General features: G+C 38.5%; 1 protein-coding gene across 8 annotated transcripts in view; it reads left to right on the forward strand.

Moving 5' to 3' along the window:
- Positions 1–7,613: 7,613 nt before the first annotated feature.
- ABCC9 (ATP binding cassette subfamily C member 9) overlaps positions 7,614–18,962 on the forward strand; it is a 126,853-nt gene continuing 115,504 nt past the window's right edge. For 3 of the 8 annotated variants that reach the window (XM_037514238.2, XM_037514246.2, XM_037514245.2), the window contains exons 1-3: positions 11,719–11,966; positions 12,304–12,416; positions 17,122–17,283. In XM_037514238.2, the coding sequence (XP_037370135.1) occupies positions 17,142–17,283 (142 nt within the window). In that variant the 5' untranslated portion in view covers positions 11,719–11,966; positions 12,304–12,416; positions 17,122–17,141. Of the gene's footprint in view, positions 7,773–11,522; positions 11,580–11,718; positions 11,971–12,303; positions 12,417–17,121; positions 17,284–18,962 lie in introns of those variants that run through there. The other 5 variants (XM_037514240.2, XM_037514241.2, XM_037514239.2 and 2 more) reach the window with 5 other exon arrangements.

Genomic DNA, 18,962 nt, shown 5'->3' on the forward strand with positions numbered 1-18,962 from the left:
GAAACCTTCACTTAATGATTTTTGAAATGCCTCAACCTAGAAAAATATAAAGTAATTTCATATGTGTGAAGTAAAAGAAATACCACATTTAGTAGTAATAAAAAAATGAGACTTATTATAATAGCAACTTGTAAGGTAATTTTTATACTTTCTGTGACAAAGATTGTTAATTGTTTTCTCTTTTTGGGACACCAACTGGATTATTTTTCCCAGTTCTATTAACAGATGTGTAGCCTGGGTGCCTAGTTTTAATAGATGAATTTGCATCCCTTTGGAGACAGGCTTTTAGGGAATGTGTGTGCCTTTTCTCATCTCTAGCTGGATGCCTGGTTCCTGCTCTCCCTCCCCAACATTCTGATTTAATTTATACAGATTTCTTATAAATTATCAAAGGAACAGGATTTTTGAAAATTCTCAGGTGGTCCTGATGTGCAGCAATTTTGAGAATCCCTCTTTTAGGGCATTGCAGAGCCAGTTGTTGGAAGAAACTGGAGGTCTTGACCTAGGGAATCTCTTTGACAGAATAGTTACCATAACCTTGAATAAATAGATTTGGTAAAGTTGTAAAATGTACAAGAGATAAATTATAGAGGTTATAGTGAAATAGTTTACTCATATGTATTGCTCCTGCAAAGTAATATATTTTTTATGAAAAAATGAAGTTTTCAACCTTATGTATCAGCAGTCTATTCTTAGTAAAGGATCAGAAATAATACAACACCAAAAAAGTACAAAAGATCTCTATGTGGGCTCCTATAAAAATGGAAAAATAAAAGAACAATCTAAATGTTCATCTGCTGGCTGGTTTCCAATGGATATTAGAATAAAATTCAAGGTGTTGTGTTGTGCTTTTCCAAGGCCCTGGCTGTTCTGTCTCATTTTACCTCTCTCTCTTTTGCACTTACAATGTACTTCTATAACTGGTCTACTGTTGCTTCCTCAAGGGCATTTAGCTACTTCCTCTGCAGGGCCTTTACACATGCTCTCCTGACTTATAATTATTTTCCCTAATCTTTCTGACCCTTCACCTTCCATATTCCTCCATCCTCCAAGCCTACTTCCAACCATCCTCCAAGTATACTTCTCCTTCCATCCTCCAAGCCTCAGCTTCAATGTCATTTCCATAGGAAAACACCCTTGCCTAGGTCTGGTCTCCAAATAATATGCTTTCACTAAACTCTGCTTTGTCATGCTAGGACTTTTCATAATTTTATTTTTTAAAGGGTTTATTTAATAACAAACAAATACTTGCTCTATAAAAAGTTCTAGAAGACAAAAACTGCATTTACCTTTTTTTCTTGTTTTTTCTAATTTATTTTAATTTATTTATTTTATACAAGCACTGGGTACAGTTAGAAGTGCGGGAGGGTGAGAGAATTCACCAGAGCCAGAGCGGGGAGCAGAACAGGCAGAAGGACCGAAGTACACTGCTGAGGGGAGCAGCGGGCTGCAGGAGAGGTTTGCGCGCCATGTGGTACTCTCCGCCAGTGGCCGGGGAGCAGCCGGGGATCGAACCAGCGCTGCAGAGGCTGCGGGCAGCTTCGCAACCCAGCGCTCAACCGCTGCACCACCCAGGAGGCCCAATGTATTTACCTTTTTTTAACTTATTTTCTCCTACTATTTGTGAGACATACACTATGTCGTCAATTCAGTATCTGTTGAAAGAATAAATAAATCCAAGTCCTAATACTGTTTTTAGAAACAAAGGCTTTGGAGGTTTGTAGTTGGAGGAACCAAGCATCAACCTGTTGGTTTTTAGGATTTTGTTTTGAGAAGATTTAATGAATTATACTTTCTCTGGCTTGAGACAGATTATGTTTTCCCAAATGAATCATAGAAGAAGGAAATGCACTCTTCAAATGGTTCACATTTGCAAAAGAATAAAAAATTGCTATTACGTGACTGAGTCAATGTAATCTTTAATGCTTATCTAAGTTTATTAAATGCCCTTAGGATCATTTCCCAGATTAGCCTTTCTGATCTGCTATTCCAGGAACAACATCATGTTCTTTCTTTTTTTTTTTAATTTTTTTTTTAATTTTTTTTTTTTTTTTACTTTACCCTTCTGCCCTTTTATACTACTTCCAAAGGAAATTCATCTGTTTTCACAGCCCCAACAGGAACTTTGACTATTCAATATTAAATGTATGTATAAGTAATAAGAGTAATAAGATGCCTAATAGTGGAGATACAAATTTTACTTAGGCCTTTTGTTTGGTGTTAGCATTATGAGTATCCTTTATTCCTAAAAACCATCTTTGGGAAAACTGCTGTCTGATTTCTATTGCTCAACTCGTGATGGAATGCGCATGATTTGGAACAAAGTTCATTGCTTTAAAAACATATCCTGGGCTCAAAAATCCTTCTGGGCTCATACCTACAAGGATCCTCAGTGACATCTGTTCAAGAACATAGCTCATTGCTCTTGTGCAGTTCTTTCCACTGGAAACTCTGTTCTCATTTCAAAAAGACAAAAAAGGTCCTGCAGAAAAAGAGAGGAATTAACTACCTATGTAGTGGGAAGTTTGGATTTGATAGTGTAGTGATTTCATTGGCCCATGGAAATAAAGATCATGAATTGAATTTTATAGTCTATAAAAATGTTATAAATTTTAATTCCCTTAGCCCAGTTTCCTATGGACTACTGGGAACCCAGGCATGATTTTCCAAGATAGAAGAAGACTGCTTTTTTGACTAGATTCCACTTACTTTTTCTCATTTGTCTTCTGGGAGATCTGCGCTTTGCTCTGGATGGGAGGAGAGAATGATCCGCAGTCACTAAACATGTTGTCTTCTAGATTATCTTGACCAGGGAGGAGGGGGCTGGCCAGAGCTGAGCCTATGTTACATGAGGGAAACACTGGAAAAGCCACAATGCGGGGCTCACTATGACTGCAGTTACAGAAAGAAGGGAGCTGTAATAAGAGCTGTTGCTATATCTTCTGCTGGGTGATGCAGAAAATGAGTTGTGTGAGAGGAGTATTGAAATATGGCAAGATTCAGAGAAAATGCACAAGAAAGACCATGTGGTGAGTTGGGTGAGCAGGTGCAAGGTCACTGAGGTGGTTACAGCAGGGGTAGGGGCAGGGCTATGAGTTCATAGTTTGGTTAGAAATACAAGGGATTAGTGAGGACAGGCAAGCTTTACGAGGACTATATATGCCAAAGTGAGTCATGAAAAACTTGACAATGTGGTCATGGTATAGTTGAAGATGCATTTTCTTAAGATTAATATGTATGTGTAGAATGATTTAGGTGGAAACAGACCATTTAAGAGTTTGATTGAATAATTGTAAATGAGCACAGGATCTAAACACTGTCATCAGGTCAGAATCTCTGGTCAGTTCGGAGTCTGCTCACTTACCACCTCAAATGCAAACACAGGGGCCTTTGGTGCAGGGAAAAAAACCAATTTATCCTTACCAGCAGGGGAGAAACACTAGGAGAGATGAAGTGTGAGGTGGAGCAGCTTTTACAGGAGCCAGCAGGCAGCCAGACTTGCATGTCTGAACCAGGGCCTGCAGCTCCCCTGGGCAAAGTCTTATCAGTCCTGCCATCACTAGGGCAGCAGGGAGCATGAGGCTGTTGAGGTCAGGGACTCCCCCTACCCTGGGAAGGGGGGCAGGCATTAAAGCCCCACTGTCTCTTCTCATCATTTTCTGGGTATTTGCTTACTACACTTCAAAATTCTATCTAACCCTTATTGTAATTATGATTACAATTGCTTGTTTATTTATCTCAACAGTGTTCTCTATGCTCTTGAGGGCAGCAGGGAAAATCCTAATTATATTCCCAGAACTACTGGGTTGGTGTTGAGGTTGGAAATAAATGCTTAATAATTCATCTTTTCATTAGTTTCTTCCCAACATAAAAAGGATTGTTAAATACTTGGCTTGTAGAATTATAGTGAGGTTGAATAAGATGCTTAACCTGGTGCCTGGCTAGTTTCCCTTCTGTCTCCCCTTCTGGGCAAAATATCTACATAGTTATGTTATTTCCTATTTCGTTCAACAATTATCTAGGTTATGAGGATGATTGCCTTTCCACATCAGAGTCTAGATAAAGAGCCGAAACAGCCTACAGAAAAAGAGAGGCATTAACTATCTATTAAGTGGGAGGTTTGGAGTTGATAATGTAGTGATTTCATTAGCCCATAACTAACTGAATCAGCAAATGAAGATCATGATTATATAGTCTATAAAAATGTTATAAATTATAATTAACTTAACCCAAGAGCATCATTACATGCATTTAAAAGCATTTCAAGAAGTTTTCCTGATAAGCAGTCAGCCATGAGACCACTATACTGTCATTGTTTCTCAAAGTGGGGTGTGTGCATGGAACTCTTGACAAGAGTCATCATAGTGTATGTTCCTAGTACACTGATTTTCTTGAAGATATGGGATGTGGCATTTTTTCCATTCATATCAACTTGGATAAATTAGTCATTCACTGGATATTAATGTATTAATGCTCCTTGGCGGTGGGAGGGTTATGCATTGTTTAGTTGAAACACAAGACAACAAGGAAATTTGATCTTGAAGTAGACTTCTTTGGATTAAAATACCAGGTCCATGTACATTCACTCTCCCTCAGGGGAAACTCTAGGAAAATCTTGAAGGTAGTTCTGGAAAGCTGGATAGGTGTGAGAGGAGTCTATTCTGGTATACTTCATCGAGCAGATGCAACTGAAGCTGCCAAAACTGAGAGAAGTTGACAGTCTTTAGTAAAGAGATAATGTGTTCATGGAGACTGGTGACTGGTTCTGAACCGAAGAATCATCTTGCTTATGGCTCTGAACCCAGTGCAGGAATGACTTTTGCTTTGTTATGAGTTGTGGAAGGAACTGGAGAGCTACCTTTTTGCCCTTCTACACCTCCTGCACCCTGACACAAATGTCTCCTTAAAGATACAAAGCAGTGCTCATAGCTTAAAACAACCTTTGTTAATTTTGTCTACTCCACATAATATATGTGGTTAGATAAGCACACAAACGAAAAAAAATACATTTGGAGATTTACATCTACCTATTTGAATCAAGAAAACTGTCACAATTAGATGTAGTTAGACATGGCCTAGAAGATTTGGGCAAATCTGAGATAATATACAATATTAATGAGAAAGCACTTCTAGAATTCTGGCCACTAAATTCTTTTAAAAATTAAAGAGAAGGCCAGTTCCAATAAAAATAATTATAAAGTTCACAAAGAGAAAGCAGTTAATGACTTTTATCTAAGGCTAATTAGTTTAGTATGCTGTCTCTGGAGTTTTCCTTTTTAACAAACACATGGATGGATTCCATGTAGGGCTAGGGAAGACTGAAATGATCAGATCTGTGTTTGCAATGATAAGTTTGGGAATTGTGGAGGAAAGGTAGAGAATAACAGTTCACAGAAATGCCAGTTTGGAGATTTCAGAATAGTGTCAGTAAGAGACAACAAGATTATGAATTAAGGCAGCTACAGTGAGACAGGAGGAACAGGGAGAAATGACAGTAATTTGAGGTAAACTTGGTAGACATTATGATCAATTGAGTATGCATTTCAGAGCTGAACCAAAGGTATCAAAATTGAGGATAAGGCAAGTGGCAGCATGAACTGAGGTAGGAGATCAAGAGCTGGGTTGGTGAGAACAGTAAGATAAATGATAGAAGTAGTGAGTTTTATGCTATTGGACTTATGGAAAAAAAAATCACTTCACAGGCAGCAGTGTTCCTGTCTGGTGAGTTTAAGCAAAATGAGAAATTTACAGGGACCCTGGGACAATTTAAGCAGCCTGAGAAGGAGGTATTCTGTTGGCTTACGTTAAGATATTCCCAAATCAAGCAATTCATTATGGTTTATAAGAAAAGGGGAAAAGCATACCATCAACACAATAGATGCAGAAAAAAAAAATTCAAAAAGTTCAACATCCATTTGTGATAAATTCTTTCAGCAAACATGGAATAGCAGGAAAAGCTTCTGACCTGGTAAGAGTTCTATAGGAACCCCACAGATGACATCTTATTCAGGAGTGAAAGACAGTTCTTCGATCACTCAGATTAAGAACAAGCCAATGTATCCACTCTCGTTATTTCTATTCAATATCACATAGTAAGTGCTAGCTACTACAAACAGGTGAAAAGTACAAACAGAAACCAGAGAGAGGGAAGAAAATAGTAAAATTTTCTTCACTTATAAGTGACATGTTCAGGAATGTAGACAATCTTAAAGAATCTCTAAAAATACTAGAACTTATAAGTGACCTTAGCAATATTGCAGGATAGAAAGTCATTTCTAAATTCTAGTAATGAACAATTAGAAAATGGTACTGGAAAAGTACCACTTATGGAAGTATAAAAATATACATTATTTTGGGATTGATTCAATAAACTATATTATGTACAATATCTATATACTGAGAAGTCTGGGAGAAAAAAGACATGTCAATTGAGGGATGTGTTGTGTTTAAGGATGGGAAGACTCAGTACTGAGATGTAATTTCTCTCCCAAATGTTTTGTAGATTCACACAATCACAATTACACTTTTTGAAATTTGACAAACTAATTTTAAAATTTATACAGAAACAAAAGGTTCATTGAAAAGCTGAAATAATCTTAAAAATGAACACCTTTGGAGAATTTATCCTACCTGGTTTTAAGACTTACAAAACTATGGTGATGTAAAAGAGTGGTAATGTAAAAGAAAAGTAGACATAGAGAGAAATGGAATAGAGCAAAAAGTCCAAGAGAACACCCAGCTTTGGTCAGATGATTTTTGACAAAAAGTGTCAAGGTTATTCAGTTGGGGAACAGAAGTGTTTTTTCAACAACTAAATTCACACATGAATAAATGAGACTCAACTTCTGTGTCACCTGATACACAAAAATAAATTCAAAATTTACCATAGACACAAATATAAAAGCTATAGTCATATTTCACATTTATAGAAGATGTAGGAGAAAGTATTTATGGTTTTAAGTTAGAAAAATATTTCTTAGAGAAAAAAAAAAAACCCTCAGATCTGAGGCACCCAGAGGGGGAGGGATGGGGGGATGAGAAGGGGGCAGTACAGTGGACTAAGGTTGGTGAACTATGTGTGCTTTGGTGGTGGGAGAGCTACCCCTATGGTAACCACACCTGAGGAGAGAAATCCTGTACTGTCTAAATAGTAATAAGGATGTGAAATGATAATATACTATTAAATAAATGAAAAGCATGATACCAAGTGGCAGAAAATATTCTCAATACTTATAGATGATACATGATATATCCAGAATATATAAAGAAAAGTTCCAACTCAATAATGAAAAGATCATCAACCCAATTGAAACAAAAATAGACACTTTACAAATGAAGTATATTAGTTCTCTATTGTGGTGTGCCATAATACCTGAAACTGAAGTGGCTTATTAGACCCATGTGTTGGCTCACATTTCTGTAGGTCACAAGTCCAGGTGTGCTCCACCGAGAGCAGTGCTTGTGGGATCTCTCAAGCCAAAGTCAAGGTTTGTTTTTATTGGACTCTTATTTGATGACCTGGGGGAGAATCTACTTCTAAGCTTATTCAAGTTGTTGGCAGAATTCAGTTCCTCATGGTTGTAGGACTGATATTCCCATTTTCTTGCAGGCTTTGGCTGGAAACTGCAGAATTTTTCTAGAAGCTGCACTCAGTTTTTTGCCTCATGGCTCTCTTCATCTGAGCAATAGGGAACCTCCATGAAGCCAAATCATTCTCATTCTTCAAATCATCAAAAGCTGGAAATAACCTAAAGATATCTACTCATCTATAGGTGAGTGGAATGTTCAGATAATGGAGCTCTCAGAAATAAAAAGGATAAACTGGCCAAAGAAAACTCCTAGGAACAAGAGTCCATCATTGTGTCTACATTTACATGAAACTTTCAAAAAATGGCAAAACTAATCTCTAATGATAAATCTCAGATTAGTGGTTTTCCCAACTGAGTGATGATGAGATTCACGCTAGTTAGAGATACAAGAAGAGAACTTCCAGGGGAGATTGAAATATTGTGTATCTTTTTGAGGTCATAGTGATGGCAAAACAATTTGAATTTACATATGTATTGGATGATTTTATTTTATGAAAATTATACTTTACAAAGTTGATTTTCAAAAATGTTGTATATATTTCTAACAAAAACAAGTATTTTGTCTCTTACTCTTTTAACACTATCCTGGAATATAGAGTTGATAAAATACAAATAAGTTATAAAATACAAATAAGTATTTGAAAGTGGGAATAAGTTGACTTACTCAGTTTGCTGAAAATAATTATCATATATTGGGTAGCTTAAATATCAAACCTTAATCTCTTGCAGTTCTGGAGGCTGAAAAGTCCAAGATCAAGGTAGAAGCAGATGGGGTTCTTGGGGAGTGCCCTTTTCCTGATTTGCTGACATTTGCCTTTCTGCTCTAGCCTCAGATGACACAGAGCAGAAAAAGCAAGCTCTACTCTCCCTTCTTTATAAGGAGGTGAATCCCCTCAGGACCTGTACTGTAACTACCTCTGAAAAGCCCCACCACCTAATAGCATCATATTGGAGCTTAAAGTTTCAATATGTGAGATTTGGGGGGAAGCAAACATACAGTTCATAACATGAGTGTACCACAATTTGCAGATACAATCACAGTAACATGGCAAAACAACACTACCATGATTGAAAAAGTATAGTAAAGTGCTGAATATAAATATAAACATATCTGCTAGAAATTATAAAAGTATTCTTAATAGTATGAAATATGAAAACAAAAGAAATTTGTATCATTAAAAAAATGTATAGACCTCTATAAATTTAATATTGAGATAGACAGACTTAAAAACATGGAAAATCATTTTCTGGATGGAAAGACATAGCACTAAAACATAAATTATTTCCTAGATTTAATAAAATTCCCAAAAAAGAATAGCTACCTAAGAAAATTTTGAAAACAGTAGAAAGGCACTGCCAGAGTTAAAATACAAAACCATAAAAATCAAATCCTCCTGCCTGTAGTAACAGAATAGGAAAAAAAAAGAAAAAAGTATCCATTTAAAGAAATAAGTAGCTCTGTAACAGATATTATCAAATAATCACATGTGGTATTTCATATTTGGACAGAAGAATAAGATTATTCAATGAATAGTGATGGTGTAATAAATAAAAGTTTAATATAGGTTATAATCCCATGGCTTATACAGGAATAAATTCTAGGATAGAGTAATAAAAAAACTGAAAAAATAAAGATGAAGTTTAATATTTATGAGCTAAGATATTGGAGTACAATACAGTGGTAAATAGAACCACTTTGCTTATGTAAACCTTTCTTTAGGAGGTGCCATGAAACGGACACCCCGCAGGTGACTCACCACTGATCTGTGACCCACAGGAAGTAGAGCACATGATGTGGGCTAAAAATTTCTGGAGAAGATATGAAAACAATTGTTTTTATTTTTTCAAAAGCAGCAACACTATCATTTTTTAAAGTGACAAATTGGAAAAAATATGTCATCTGTGAAACAGGATGAATATCCTTCTATTAAAAATTCATGCAAATAACTTTCATGAGATAACCAAGTATGTGAACAAACTGTTCACAATTTACCATAAAGATAAGTGCACATGTAAGAAAAATGCTGAATATTAAAAACAAAAGTTTGCAAGTTACCTGTCCAATGACAAGATTAAAAAGAAAACCATTCAGAGCTCTTTTGGGTGTAAGCATATGGAAGGTCATTTTAAATGGTTTGGGGGAAGAGTTAATAGAAATGTTTTAGGAAAGTACTTTTGGCATTCTATACCTATATCTTAAACATATTTACTCCTTATGATGACCCAATTGCCTTTCAAAAATATATCATAAGGAAATTAACCCACTGTAAAGAGAAAAGCAAAGGATTAAAAGAACTTATCGTAGGACACCAAATCGTGGTGAAAATTGGGGAGTGACATGACCAGTAACAGAAAAATGGATTTGAAATTACAGTTGTGTCACAATGGACTATCATGCAGCCATTTATGTGATTTCTATGAGGCTTTTAAAATACCCTTGGAAGATACTTGTTTTAAAGATACTGTAAGAAGGTAAATAATTTTGTGACTGTCTAAAAAATGTGCATCAGAAGGTGGAATAAGGATGACAAAGGAACTGTCTGCTTTTACTGAAGGAGTTTTAAAATGGTCTGAGCGCTTTAAAAGCATTGTCCCGGTTACCCTCACCTGGAGCCTCGCATTGATAGCTTGTTTTGTCCCATTCAACAGATGAGGAAACTGAGGCAGAGGGGTTGAGCAACGTGTCCAAGACTCTGAGCTAAGTGAGCGGTGGCAGGATTTGATTATCAAGGTGTCCGTGCCTTTAGTCACTGCATTTTATCCTTTTTCTTGTTAAATACAACAAAAGCAGTTCAGTAGTTTTATAGGTTTGGGGACATGCACTTTTCCATAATTGCTGAAGTTCCTATAATAGCATGACTTTTTATCATTACAAATGATCAGAATAATAATGCTAATTTAAAATAAAAATCCCGTAGTCACCTTGATATTGTGGATTCACACTCAACATCTGCATCTGGTAATTACTTGCACTCTCTGTTTTTATTCCCAAGTGCAGAAGCCCCGTAAGTCTCTGATGCCCCTTCTGGCACGTTCACTGGGTTTTCTCCCTGCCACCCACAGTCCCCCACCCTGTTCTTGCAGGGCACTCTGCTCTTTTCTCCCAGGGCCTGCCTCCTAGTAAACAGATCTAGTCTTTTGCCAGGATTTCAATAACCGAAGTTTGGGTACTTTCCCGGGTGCCTCCCCAAGCCCTGCAGACCCCTAGCGGCTGCGGGTTCAAGTTTCAGTGGCCTGCTCGGCGCACTCGCTAGGATACGCAGGAACCTTGGGAGGAGAGAGGCGCCCCTGTGACTGCCTGGCGGGAGCCTGCTCTCTGCCCACAAAATCCCAGAAATGGGGTGCGGTAGTACTGGCATTTAAGGTTCAGGTAGGGAGGATCAGTGCCCTTTGGAGAACAGGCACGGAGTCTCAGAAGCACCAGCCGCCGCTGGCAGCCCATCCTTTATCAGGTTAGAACAGTTACTGAAAACAAAGATTCAAACTGACTGAGAACTGGCCCTAAAAAAAAAAAAAAAAAAAAAAAAGCAAACAAACAAACAACCTAACCCAAGTGTAAATGAAAGAGGATTGTCTGAAACAAAATTTGTTTTGCACCCTGGGGTAGTGATTAGGAGATCCGTGTATTTTAAACTTTCTTTCCTTGGAAGTTAATTATCTCTTTGGTCAGGAGCAAGAATGAGGGGAAAACTGAGCAGCCGCGGGAATCAAAGCCCCACTTCAGGGGAGCTAGAAGAAGGGGATTCTTGAGGAGCGCACCGACTGTCCGGAGGGGTAACCAAATTACCGGGTTGCTGGGACAGTTAGCGGGTTTGAGCCTGACTATCTCCTGGGACACGCTCCAAGCGCTGTTTCAGCCCGGCAGCGGGTTCCTCTGCTGCAATGAGTTCTTCATTTCCCGGGTACCGCTCAGGAGAAAATGGTGAACCCCCCAAATGCGCTTCCTTATGTGGTTAACAAAAGGGCATGGGGCGTGGGGGGAATACAAATGTAAGTTATTACCACCTTGCGTATTTTGACTTTGAAAACCCGACTCCGTAAATCATTGGCTCAGAGATGGCAAGTTTCTGTGTCTGATGAAGCTGGGGGAAACACAAAATTGCTTGTGTTTGTAAATCTTTGCATCCGCGCCCCAAGTTTGCTGGTCGGGGCGGAAAGCTGGGCTGAGCGGGGGTGGGGAGGGTCTCCAGTCCCGGGCGTTGCGCTCGGGGCTTCTGCCCAGTTTCCTGCCTCCGGAGTCGCCGTGTCCGCCCAGCCTAGAGCAGTTTGTGCAATTTAGAAACTCGATAGGAGGCAGCTGATCTCCCACCACCCTAAAAATAATCCGCTCCGGCGCACTGCGTGCTTCAGCCAGGGGAGGAAAACTCTGCCTTCGGAGTAAGTGAGTCCGTGTCTTTTACATAAATATCATTTACAAATTTTAAGAATAACTGTAAGCTGTTGACTTTGAGCTAACATTTCGGGGACCCTAAGACTCTCGGAGCTTTGCCTGCACAGGCACTATTACTAGGATCAAGGATCCCGGCCCAGCCGGAGCAGAGAGGGCGTGGGATCAGGTTTCCAGCTTAACTTACAAGTCTGCCCTCTCCTACTTAAACCAAGGGGAAACCTCGCCAGGCGTTATCACTAATTTTTCTCTTAGAGGTCTCCTGTTCGTTCGTTCAGGAAGTAGCTTTCTCTATCTGCTTAATTTTTGTTACTCTTTGCTTTTTAGTTTTGCATCCCGGTTTGAAGTTTACACTTAAGACAGTGTAGGAAGACGGTGCTTTGAAGGTAGAGCAAGTGTTCCAGTAAGGGGTTTGAAGCAGCCTCAAGCGACTGCCCAAGGTATTTATTTGTGCATTTGTGCATTTATTTGATCAGTCTGGGATTTAAAACAAAACAAAACAAAAAAACCAAAAACGCACAAATCCCATTGGCATGTGTGTCTAAGAAATCTTAATGGGCTGAGTAGTACCAGCATTGCCGTTGGTGTGCCCTGGGGGTGAGGTGGGTGCACTCAGATCAGGAACTGCATCAGAAGTCAGTGGTCATGTTTGCCAGTGATTTTCCTTCCTGATAGATGAACAGACAGACAAACACATCTTGTTGGTAAAAGTTTATGAATTGTCTACTGAATAACTTCAAAGAAGTTACTACATTTGTTTTCCTAAGCAGGCTGATTCTGAAAATACCTTAGATAACTCTAAAACTCTGAGTAAGTTCTTCAAAATGTCATGTTTCTCTCGGGTGATATAGTTTGGTGAAACTCTAGATAACAACAGAATGAGTTATTCTTGTAAGTAAGGAAAGCTATTATGTTGCTTTTAGCATGTTTTCTGCAGGTGTTGGCAGCATTTTACATTCTGTGCTGTTTTCCCATCTAAATTGACACTTTTTTGCGGATGAACAGCTCAGGATATTAGTTTTCACCTACTTTCCTACTTTATATTTGTCAACTAAATCCAAGTTGTGTAGGTTCCATGGCTGCAGAATTTCATAACCTGCATTGCAAGGTTTAAGGGGGCGCAGCGGTTGAGCGCTGGGTTGCGAAGCTGCCCGCAGCCTCTGCAGTGCCAGTTCGATCCCCGGCTGCTCCCCGGCCACCGGAGGAGGGTCCCACATGTCGTGCAGACCTCTCCTGTCGCCCGCTGCTCCCCTCAGCAGTGTACTTCGGTCCTTCTGCCTGCTCTGCTCCCTGCTCTGGCTCTGGTGAATTCTCTCACCCTCCCGCGCTTCTGACTGTACCCAGTGCATGTACAAACAAACAAACAAATAAATAAATAAATATACATGCCTCTTCAAAAAAAAAAAAAAAGAATACTGTATACTTTCTTGCCATGAAATTGTAAATTTTGGTCATCAAAACTTTCCTTTTATGTTGTCTGCTCTCTAGACAATCCCTATAATCAAAGTTTCACTTTGGGTATTTGTCTTAAACTTTATTCAGTCAAGTTCTCCAGTCCTATAGGCTGTCATAAAACATGAACCATTCCTGGGCATTCACTGTGGAGAGAAAAATGCCATGTCTCTCTGTCTGGCCTCTCTTGTTGCCCTCCTCCCTGATGCTTGGGCCTCTGTGCTTAGCTGAAGACAGGGCTCCAGGGGGGCAGGGCTAAGGTGTCACATGACAGAGATTAGAGTGCAAGAGCTCAAATCGTACCCTTTCCTAAGCCTGGCTGACTTATCCTGGGCTCTGGGAGGGAAATACTAAGTGGTAACTGAAGACATAAGAATTAGATATCCCAATTTAGTAAAACACCTTTGGTGAATACAGTGATTGTAAATACATCTCCACAATAAGTTCCCTCCTTGTTGTGAATACTGGGTGCTAATATAGGCTTTGGTTAGAATTGCCATATGCACGGTGCCTGTTGGAGAAGGAGGCTAAGGGCCAAGAGAAAAAGATGGAGAAGGAGGTGGAAGGAAAGAAGCATGTGTTGAACAGTAGTGAAGTGTGAGGGAAGTAGGAGAAGCTGGTAGATGGAGATCATTCAAAAGCTTTTACTTTACTAATCTCAACTGTATACCTTGGTGTGATTATGTTATATTTGTTCCTATCTTTTAGAGCAGAGCTTTTAATGATATCAAAGCTATTGGGGTTAGTGTCATCTGATCTATGTGGTCTGCACTCCTGGTGCTAGCTCAGGACCCAGGACACCAGACATCAGATACATTGTGGAAATGTTCTTTGACTTTTTCAGGATGTTTTCTTTCTTTGATACTTTCTTTCCACAATTCAACAGAATTTTTCAAAAGGTACTAAATTTTTTTAATAGATATTATTTTGTATTTATATAGCGCCTTCTTCAAGAACCTTAGATGCTTTACAGACATTATATCTAATTAATCCCCACAACAACCCTGTGAGGTAGGTATTACTCCCATTTTACAAGATAGGGAGACTGAAGCACAGAGAGGTTAAGTGACTTGCCCAAGGCCACACAGTTAAATTCACCGAAGAGCCAGGACCTGAGCGCCTTAGCCTCCCAGCTCTCAGTTGAATACCTCGAGAGAATCTTTTAATGAAAAGTATCTTTAAAGAAAGTGTCAAGAGTAGTATGTCATGAAAATGAGGTCTTTCTTCTGACATCGAGGAAAGAAAAAAAAACCCTATGCTGATGGATAGAGGCAATAGGACCCATATATTACACATTTGCTTTTTTCCTCAAAAGGTACTAAATTGATGGGCTTTGCAAGTGATTACAAATTAGGCAGTGCTGATACCTCAAAGTATATGTTTCATAAAATATGTGCAGCATCTGGCTCAATGACAGTAATTAAATATCACAATTTATAAATGTCACCAATTGGAATATTATGATTTTGGTTATATTATAAAACTAGCTAAAGTAAAAATTATCTGATTTATTCCAGGAAACAGTTATAACTACCTTTCAATTAGAGTGAACTTAAGGTCTCCTTTTATTATTTCTACTAAATAAAGGAATACTCTTAAAAGCTCGATCACAAGCTATTTTTTAGTTTCTGTCTTTTATCTTTGCCAAAAGTTCATTAACATACAATTGTGACCTCCATTTACTGTTATTTTAAACTCATGTTCTTTTCATTTCTTTCATCCAGCTTAGAAACTTAATAGTTCAAGAATTTACCAAGTATATAACTTCATCTTGAGGTATTTTTTAAAAAATACTTTTTTCTAAAGATAAGAAATTGTTTCAACTAGAGAGCATATTAGTAATTTATTAAAATTGGAGTTTACCAGAAATAATATGTGTGAGGAATTCTATATAAACATTTCCAGACTGTAAACACACAGGCTTTCTGCCTAATTGTTCTGGTCACATCATGCTTTCTATAACTTTCACTTGAAATTTGAGTTCTCTGATAATTTGCCTACTGTTGCCCATCTTCTTTGAATAACACTCTGTTTTTTCCTAGACAAAATATTATTCATGACCATTGCTAAATCAATTATCAATGAAAGGAAAGAGAGAAAAGGGACTACTTGAGTTATTCAAACCTTTGCCAACCTTTCATAATCTTACTCAGAATCCAGTGTGAAATAAATATGGAAAATAAAGCGCAGTGAGGAGAAAATCTTGAACTGCCACTTATTTTAATAAGAATAAATATGGATATTTTCTTTTAAAAAGTAGATTAGAGGCTACATGATGGCAGTGGGAAGAAACTACTTTATAGACAGACACGTGGGTGTAGATTTTCCCTAATCCCCTGGCCAGCAAGTGACTAAATGGGTCTGAACTTGAGTATCCTCCTTTGTAAAAAGGGGAATAACTCCACTTACCTTGCACGATATTCTGAGGAATTAAGTTAATGTTTGCAAAGTACCTAGAATTTAGTCGGTGCTAAATAAAGAGTAGGCATTTAAAAAGATGTAAAACTCTTGCTGTAATTTCACACTCATATTTGGGTGGAATAGACCTTGGTTCTTAGGTATCTGTTTTGGCACAGTGAAGAGAGAAGTTCATCTAAAATATAAGTCAGAGCATGTCACTTCTCTGATGGAACCACCCTCAGTGACTCTTTCCCCAGAATAGAAGCCAAAGTTCCAGCAATGGTGAACAAAACCCTGTGTGATCTCGTTCTGTTTCCTGCTGAAATTCATCCACTTCTGCTTTAACGGAGTACAGATTTCTGATTAAAAGATATCTTTGCTTTCAGAACTTGAGAACTTTTACTTTCAGAACTTAAATTTCATGTAAGACTGTTCTCTGACGTGGCACTTGAGAGGTTTCATTCACTTGAGCTGTCTTTAATTTGTCTTAAGCACTGGATTTTAATCTTCTGAGAAAGGACATTTTCTGCCATGGTGGTCTCTTTACTATTCTCTTCAGTTAATGGAAGAGTCCTCTAAATGGTGTCTAGCTAAAGCTGCTGGTTATAGCAATTTCAAAGAATGAACATGAGGAAGGATTTGATGCTCTACCATTTTGACTTTTTAGTCAAGACTTTGATTTTTTTCCTTTTTTCTTTTTTAATAATTTTTAACAAAGATTTATTTATACATACAAGAACTGGGGTACAGGCCAGAGGTATGGGAGGGTGAGAGGATTCACCAGAGACAGTGGGGAACAGAACAGACAGGTTGACCGAAGTACACTGCTAAGGGGAGCAGCGAGCGAGTCAGGAGAGGTCTGCTGTGCCATGTGGGTAGCTCCCTGGTGGGGGATCGAACTCATGCTGCAGTGACTGCGGATAGCTTCATAGGTTCCATCTTAACCCCTTGTGCCACCAGGGAGGCCCACTCCCTTTTCTTGAGAGATCACCTTTTTTGTTCTTCGTAACCATTTTTGTCAGGCAAATACTCCTTTGCAGTACCATTGTTGGTAGATATTAGTTGTTATATATTTTCCAAACTCAAATCTTTTTCTCTGAAAAAGACTTGAAAAGTGGACCTTCTAGAATGTATAAGGTCTTTATAAAAAACTTACAAATGATTTTGGTATAGAATTTCCTATATCTTCAACTGCAAAAATAAGGGGGATAAATGTTATCAAATTATACTTTTTGGGGCTAAATTTTATGAAAGAGAATTTAATAATGAGACCTTATTTTCTTTCTTTTGTAGAGAAAACCAATTAAGAAGAAATGAGCCTTTCATTCTGTGGTAACAACAGTTCTTCATACAACATCTGTAATGGTGTGTTACAAAACCCCTGCTTTGTAGATGCCCTCAACCTGGTCCCTCATGTCTTCCTGCTGTTTATTACTTTTCCCATTTTGTTTATTGGTAAGTAATCTGCTGTCCTTTTCCACATCACTTTTATTTATTAGCTTTGTTTATTTAAAGATATAAAAATTGTTTCTTAACATTTGTTTATTTATAAGGTCTTCTTAATGGCTGAGATTTGTTCTCCTGTTGACTTAATCTTTCCATCATAGAAACAGTTAAGTACACCTGTAAGAAAAGAACAAGCAAATATTTTATGTTTTCCAGTTATTTGTTTTTTTGGCATATGACACTCCATAGGTAAATCAGAAGTCACTTGCCTTCTTAAAATGAACTTCAGCTAGCAGCAGCAGCTTGCTAAAATGAGGAAATAAATGGGCCTCCAGGGTGGCGCAGCGGTTGAGCGCTGGGTTGTGAGGCTGCCCGCGGCCTCTGCAGTGCTGGTTCGATCCCCAGCTGCTCCCCGGCCACCGGCGGAGGGTCCCACATGGCACGCAGACCTCTCCTGCCGCCCGCTGCTCTCCTCAGCAGTGTACTTCGGTCCTTCTGCCTGTTCTGCTCCCCGCTCTGGCTCTGGTGAATTCTCTCACCCTCCCGCGCTTCTGACTATACCCTGTGCTTGTATAGATAAATAAATAAATAAATAAATAAATAAATAAATAAATAAACAAATCTTTAAAAAAAAAAGGAGGAAATAAATGGATCTGAAGAATTTGTTCAGCAGTGCTTTGTTCCAGGTGATAAGTATAGGAAGTGGCTATAAGGCAGTACTTGCTTGGAATGGACACTGGAATTGTCCTGGAAATCATGTATCAAAGTCAAGAGAAATGCCTAAGCCCATTTAAAGATAGAGGAACAGATTATGTGGTCTAGAACCTGCTGTAAAAACTAACTCATCTTGGGGCTGATGGGAAAGATTACATAGTGAGTGACATCAGGCATTTGAAAGGATAGCGTATACAAGTTAAAGTGGACAAGGAGATGGGGAAAGAAATGGTGTTTCAGGAAGAAAAAGTAAAATCTACAAATAGATAAAATCCAATTATTTAGAGCTGTTACACATAATTTCTCTAAAATTACAACAAAAATAGATCTTTAGACTTTTTTAAATTATAAAATATTTTCCATATATAAAAATGACAGGCTAATAAACATCTATTGAACCTACCACCACTCCTCTTAAGGAGTCTCAGCCAGTATATAAGTGAATCTGCGTACCATTTCCAGATCCCGTTCCTCTTCCCACATCCTGCATTCCTGTCTGGGAGGTAACCACTGGTTTGGAGTTGGTGTTTAATATTCCCATGCATGATTTTGCTCATAAAAATAAATGACAAGGCTGTAATACTGATTTTTCTTAGAGTCAGCATATCTTTCTGCTGTAAAGGAAGGTTTAAAAATAATTTGTATGTTTTCCTCATTAACAGATATTGAGACACTACTACATGCCTAGCATTCTAACAATGTCAAAGAATTTCTGTTATATGACATATCATCAGAGGCCGAGTTACTCTTGTACATAGTTACTCATGTTAAGCAAATGAACAGATAATATATTTGAACTACAGTGGCCATATGTAGAAATACCAATTTGTTTATGTGCATTAAGAATGCCCTTTGGGGCCTCCCCGGTGGTGCAGCGGTTGAGCGCTGGGTTGCGAAGCTGCCCACACTCTGCAGCGCCTGTTCGATACCCGGTCACCGGGCAAGGGTCCCACATGCCGCGCAGGCCTCTCCCA

This window comes from Talpa occidentalis, unplaced genomic scaffold, assembly GCF_014898055.3.
Source record: "Talpa occidentalis isolate TD23 unplaced genomic scaffold, MPIMG_talOcc4v2.1 talOcc4.16, whole genome shotgun sequence".
NCBI lineage: Eukaryota > Metazoa > Chordata > Mammalia > Eulipotyphla > Talpidae > Talpa > Talpa occidentalis.